The sequence below is a fragment of the Eschrichtius robustus genome, chromosome 6 (assembly GCF_028021215.1).
Source record: "Eschrichtius robustus isolate mEscRob2 chromosome 6, mEscRob2.pri, whole genome shotgun sequence".
Classification (NCBI taxonomy): domain Eukaryota; kingdom Metazoa; phylum Chordata; class Mammalia; order Artiodactyla; family Eschrichtiidae; genus Eschrichtius; species Eschrichtius robustus.
In genome coordinates, this window is record NC_090829.1 from 59,186,705 (window position 1) to 59,192,704 (window position 6,000).

Here is a 6,000-nt window from a genome sequence, read left to right on the forward strand (position 1 = left end):
GAGGAGCAAGGAAAGGGGTCTGTCCAGAACCAGGACACTTGTAAAATACAACAAAACTTGAGTACCAAGAACAATGAATCTGCAAGCCCATTTTTTCCCTTAATTAGATTCAACAGACAAGAATATTCCTCTCAAATTATTATAGGAGTCTGTAAACGCTAACTCAGTTTCTGTACCTGTCTCGTCGTAGTCTGTAGCAGTTTGCGGAGTTGCACTGGTGCCAGTCTGTGGAAGCCACTTTGCAGGTGTTGTGCAGGCCTAGGATTGGCTGGGGGCGGGGGTGGGTGGGGGAATGAGCTGAAATTCATTCACCGTGGATTTGGTACAGCATATGCTGTGCAAGATGACAGGAGATACTTGTTAGAGAATAAACATCCATCTTAAGCTCCAAGAGGCTATATATCTCCTTGTTCAGAAGGCATGAAGCCTGAATTTTGGTCCCATAGAGGTTATAATCATGAGCCAGTCAGAAATCACAAGATGCATATTCTGAGCATTATCCCTTTCTATAAATGATAACACCTATCTGCTGTCTTCCTCCTAATCCTGACATTTGTGTGGTATTTTAGTCTGAATTGCTCATTTAAGCCTCATACAACCTTGTGAAGTGGGTGGATTTTTCATTTCTGTGAAGAAATGGGCTCCGAGAGATGAAACAACTTCTCCACCCTCATGCCGCTTGGAAGTGATGGAGCCGGGACTACCCTTTTAGACCCATGAGCTTGCCACCAGACCGGGCTGTGGGGCTTTTAATCCCCTTTCAGATAGGAGCTTAAGGTCAGCTGTAAAGTTCATGTCCTGCTTTGTAATGAATTTGCAGGTTGAAGTTGCTGTCACTTTGGGTAGGTGGGTGTGTTCTCAACGTAGTAAGTGAATAGACTGTCTTTCATTCTAAACAGTTGCTGGATTACACTCTTGTTGGCTTTAAATTCTGGTCAGAAGTGCTATTGATTTCTAGAAATGCTGCCTTGTAACTGAGTTGTTTCCTCTTTCATAGTGTATGAATTATTTGCGTTCATCAGTCACATGGGAACATCTACAATGAGTGGACATTATGTTTGTCACATCAAAAAGGAAGGAAGGTGAGTCTTTTTGAGAAGGTAAAATAATATCTACGTTTTATTGAGGATCTACTATGTGCCAGGCACTCCACTAGGTGTTTCATATGTTATCTCATTTGGTTCTCATAATCGTCTTGTAGGGATAGACTCTTAAAGCCATTTTACACATCAGGGCACTAAGGCTCAGGCAGGCTAAATAACTTGACCTTTGCAGCTGTGTCAGAGTTGGTATTCAGAGTCACTCTTCACTGTCATAGCAAGTGGACCTCCCAAAGTAAAGACGCATCCCGCAGCAGAATGTGTGTCCATATCTGGAACCTCCCCAGGGTTGCCAGGTTTAGCCAACAAAACGAAACAAAACAAGAAAACCAGGATGCCCTATTATGTTTGAATTTCAGATAATGAATAACTTTTTAGTATAAATATGTCTCAACTGTTGCATGGGACATACTTGCATTAAAAAAGTATTTGTTGCTTATGTGATATTCAAACTTGACTGGGTGTCCTGTGTTTTATCTGGAAACTCCAACACCCAGTGTTTGCCCCATTGTAGCCTTGGCTTCTTAAGAATTGTTAGGTGTGTGGTGAGCTAGGAATGAGACAGTTGTGGGGTGTAAGGCCGCTGCTGTCTTCAGAACCTTCTTCCGGGACTGGATCTCCACGGGCCCCACTGGTTTCCCTTCCTTGAGTTCCCACTGAGTGGCCTGGCCTGTGGGTCAGCACCCCTGCTTGAGGCAGTGCTTGGGCCGCGTGGACACTGGAGAAGCACGTAACCTTGCCCTCTCCTGGTAGTACGTTGACCTCGTACTGCAGGAGTGACCGGTCCCCAGTCAGGAATCCACTGTGTTCCTTTTTGGTGTGTCTTTTAGTCTTGTCTTCTCAACTTGATTAATAAAATAGTCAAGCACAGGAACTTGATTTATAGTGAATCCTTTTTATTACCAAGCATGATATCTCTTTTAAAAATACTTTTCTTAAGAAAAATAGCTTAATTATAATTTAAAAAGCCATGAAATTCATTATAAAGAATTTGTAAAATATAAAAACATACAGAGAATGTGTTGTTTGGAAGCCTAGAGAGAACCATTGTCTGTATTTTGATACATTTTTCTTTGTTTCATTGTTTTCACTGGGCGAGGGTATGGGTATGTCTGTATTTACAACTTTTCTAAAAGCTTAAAGTTTGTACACAGTACGTATAATTTTGTAACCTGCTTTTTCCCACTTCATATTATATTGTGATTATTTTCTTACTTTACCAGATATTCTTCAAAGACATTTTAATAGTTGTATAATAGTTCACTGCATGTCTGTTTACTTCTGATTTTTAGCTAGTTTTATACCTAAGGCTGAAAAAAACACATACTTCTTTGACTCAAGTTCTGAGGCCATCTATGGATTTCTACAAGTGGAAATGTTTGGAGGCTCCTTAGGAACTACTTTTTGATTGAACTTGAGAATAAAAAAGCAGTTGTAATTTTCCACCAGCATTCTGTTTCTTTTTATACAACAGACTTGAGTTTGGTTTATCTTAAACCATCTTGATTTTTTTAAGTATGGTGCAATAACTTTCTCCTGCAAAGTTTCCTGGAACTGACTTAAATCCATCAAATCCTTCTGTGTTTTGTTTTCAGATGGGTGATCTACAATGACCACAAAGTTTGCGCCTCAGAAAGGCCCCCTAAAGACCTGGGCTACATGTACTTTTACCGCAGGATACCAAGCTAAACCTCAGACGTACAAATTGGCAAGAAGAAGCCATACACCTTTTTAATTTGCCAAAAAAAAAAAAAAAAAAAAACAAAACAAACGTAAGAAGTTGGGACAGCCAGACATGAGGGAATACATGGGGTATTTATAGTTTATTTAAAGAACATCATTTGATGCCTTCTGAAGTAGAACTGGGAGGAAATTTCTATTAGTGATGATACACTACTGTAGATAGTTTTTCTTTTTATAAATGTTTAAGAAGAGGATGGTTAAAAAAAAAAGTATTCCTGTTGCTGGTGGGGGATCTGCCACTGGCACATCAAAAGCAGGAAGTGCTGCCAGCCCTCTATTTTGCTTTGGGGGTCAGTGATAGTGGCCTCCAGAGGAACCAAGTAATGGGGCCAGTTGTGTCGCCTACCCACCATAAACAAAAAGCCCACTTTCGTTTCATATCGAAAATCAGTAACTGGGCTGGGCTTTATTTGTGACATAAGTTTTTTCATGACACACAATGATTTCTGACCTCTCCATGTAGAGTAGATTAGAACATCTACAATGAAAGATATTTTTAATTTAATCATATCAAAATTCATAATACGAGTGTGTGAATGTGTGTGAGAATGCGACTGAGAGTGTGAGACCTTTATAGTCAACTAGAAAATCTGTGATGGGTTGGTTTTTAAAGTTTAAAATAGTTGGTAGTAAGCATAGCTGGAAAAAGCAAGTCAATATTTTAAAGAAGCTCTAACTCAGGAACAGTTTAAAAAATTAGTTCCCCGCTTAGATTTTCAGGCGTAAAAAGGGCTGTTGTCCCTTTCAGTGCTGTCCAGAATTCAGTTGGGTTTGTGACATCTGGTCGTATGAATGCAGATGCCCTCAGCAGCACAGTGTTGTTCTTTGCCAAAGGTAGGTGAATTCTGTTTCTCAGCAACCCTTCCCCCAAGGCATAGTCGTGTGTACTGTTAATTAAAATAGCTGATCTCTTCTTACCATGACACATGACAACTCCCTGAAATCATGTTAAGTGCCCCAAATTTGTCTGTAATTTTCTCATCCCCCAGCTCTTTGCTTGCCTTCATTTCTATGTGTTCTGGGGCCAGAGTCTCACCTCTGCCCTTTGTTGGCTAATCACCTCCTGACTTGCCTTCACTGCTTATCTGCTGTGACCAACAGTGTGATCTTCAGCAGTTTAAGGGTTTCAGATGCAAAGAAACTTTATATGACACTATGAAAGACCATCGTTTCCGTTGCAGTGTTTCAGCATTTTAGTTGCAACCTGGGATTAGATCAGAGTTTCAGATGTGATGAAAAAGTGGAACGGTAGTGCTCTGTAATTTTCCTACTGCTCTGTACCAAATGCTAGGGTCTCTGGAATTTCTATTTCAGATTATTCAGTCAAATAAAAAAGGACTTATTGCTGTCTGCTTAATATGCATTTGATTGGTAGAAAGGATCTTCCTGGAGACTGTAGGAAAATAAAGTAGAACCAACTGGGTGAAATACAGCACAGAATTCCACAATTCTGTGAAGTCCAGAAGTTGGATTATGACATGTGAGTTATGAACAATCAGGGTTCTGGTTATGATTGGGGCCCGTCTCACAGGAGACGTGAGCAAGGGATGCAGAGCCCGAGGCCTGTGGCCCGGGGACCTGGGTGCAGCCCGTAGCTGGGCAAGTCCCTCATCTTTCCTTAGGTGCACAGTGGTGTGATGACCCCTGCCCTCTCTTTCCAACTGTGCTTTGAGGATCTGGTGAGATCTGATGTGCTGACCCTTTGAAGAGCAGCGGGTGGTGTGCCCAGTGGGTGGGCCCTAGTAGAGCGTGCTTCCTCTCTTCTCTTCTCTCACGATTTCTTCAGTTCGGGAACAAATGAGATTGGCAGAAGGAGGGAGCTCATGGGGCAGTAACTCTCTACTAAACTCTGCCCACTGGTGTCACCTTTTCACATTGTCTTGGTCACCCCAAAGCAGCCCCGCTCGGTGACAAGAGTCCCTGATTCCTGCAGAAACCCCCATGCTAAGCAGCCTTACGGAGTCCCGTTTCCTTAGGGCTGAGTACCATAGAATAGTGACTCTAAACACACATCAAAAGTGACTTCTTTTCACCGCTATTACAAAGTGAAAGCCTTTTCTGTGGGTGGGAGGGGGATTGGGGCTTTGGATTGAAATGTGGACAAAGATGGCATGTGTATTTTGAGCAAATTAAAAAATTTTACAATAAAATTTTGCAAAGTGAATGGTGTAAAGTCAGTATATAAGATTACAGGCTACACATTACTTAATTCATTAAGCAGAAAAAGAAATTTAGCCCTTTTGATACCTAAACCTATCATAAGAAGGTGGAATATGGCTGCCTTTTTTTCTGCCTCACAAGACAAAGGGCTATTTCTACAAGGCAAAGTTTTGTATATGTGCTATTCTTTATTTCAGATTGAGAGTTGGGAAAACTGGAGCAAATATTGGTTTTCTTTCATGCTTGTAAATGTATTTGTATGTATATCTTAATATATTCAAGGCAGGCTTCCCTGGAATCAAAGTGTGGAATATACTGCTTAATTTTACACATGTATGTAGATGAGATTATTTATGACTGAAAACTGGAATAATGTGTGTATTTTGTCAACTGATCATCAGCCTGTTAGGAGTCTTCTGTGTGAGGTGTGGTGGTGTAATTGTGAAAATTCTCACTGCGTGGGTGTATGTGTGAAAGAGAGCACTTTCTTCCTGTAAATATCTTTTGATATCCATTTGTGCAAAATCCTGATGAATGTGTCTTTGGAAAATAGAGCGTATCAAAGTTGTTGTTTTGTCAATTGATCTAAATGCCCACATAACTAATTAGAAATCCAGTTTGGTTCAGATTGGGATTTTTTTTCAAGGGGAGAAAAAGTATGGAGGAAGGACTATTAAAGAAGAGTCATGTTTTAATGCTATTTTATGTCAACATTGCTTTAATGTTCTGAATTGACTTGCTGTTTTCTCCCACCTACAAGAGAATGTGCTTGCCATTCCCCCATGTTCACCATGGGCTGTAGGGCGTAGCTTGAGCCTGCTACTCCCGACATTGTTTTTTCCCTTGACCTGAATTGGATGGAGCCTTACCTGCAATTCATAGTGAGAGCACCTGGGTTTCTAGCCCGACTCCACTTCTAAGTGTGATGGGGCCGAGTCGCTTTACCTCTCTAGGCCTTTTTCCTTAAAATGAGTGGGTTAGACCAGATAAGCTCAGA

At 40.9% G+C, this 6,000-nt stretch overlaps 1 protein-coding gene across 1 annotated transcript in view; it reads left to right on the plus strand.

Annotated features, from left to right (window-relative positions):
* Positions 1-4,903, plus strand: part of USP13 (ubiquitin specific peptidase 13) — a 120,809-nt gene extending 115,906 nt beyond the window's left edge. Inside the window, exons 20-21 of the mRNA XM_068546285.1 lie at positions 998-1,082; positions 2,696-4,903. Of these exons, the coding sequence (XP_068402386.1) occupies positions 998-1,082; positions 2,696-2,789 (179 nt within the window). The 3' untranslated portion in view covers positions 2,790-4,903. The remainder of the gene's footprint in view (positions 1-997; positions 1,083-2,695) is intronic.
* The last annotated feature ends 1,097 nt before the right edge of the window (positions 4,904-6,000 follow it).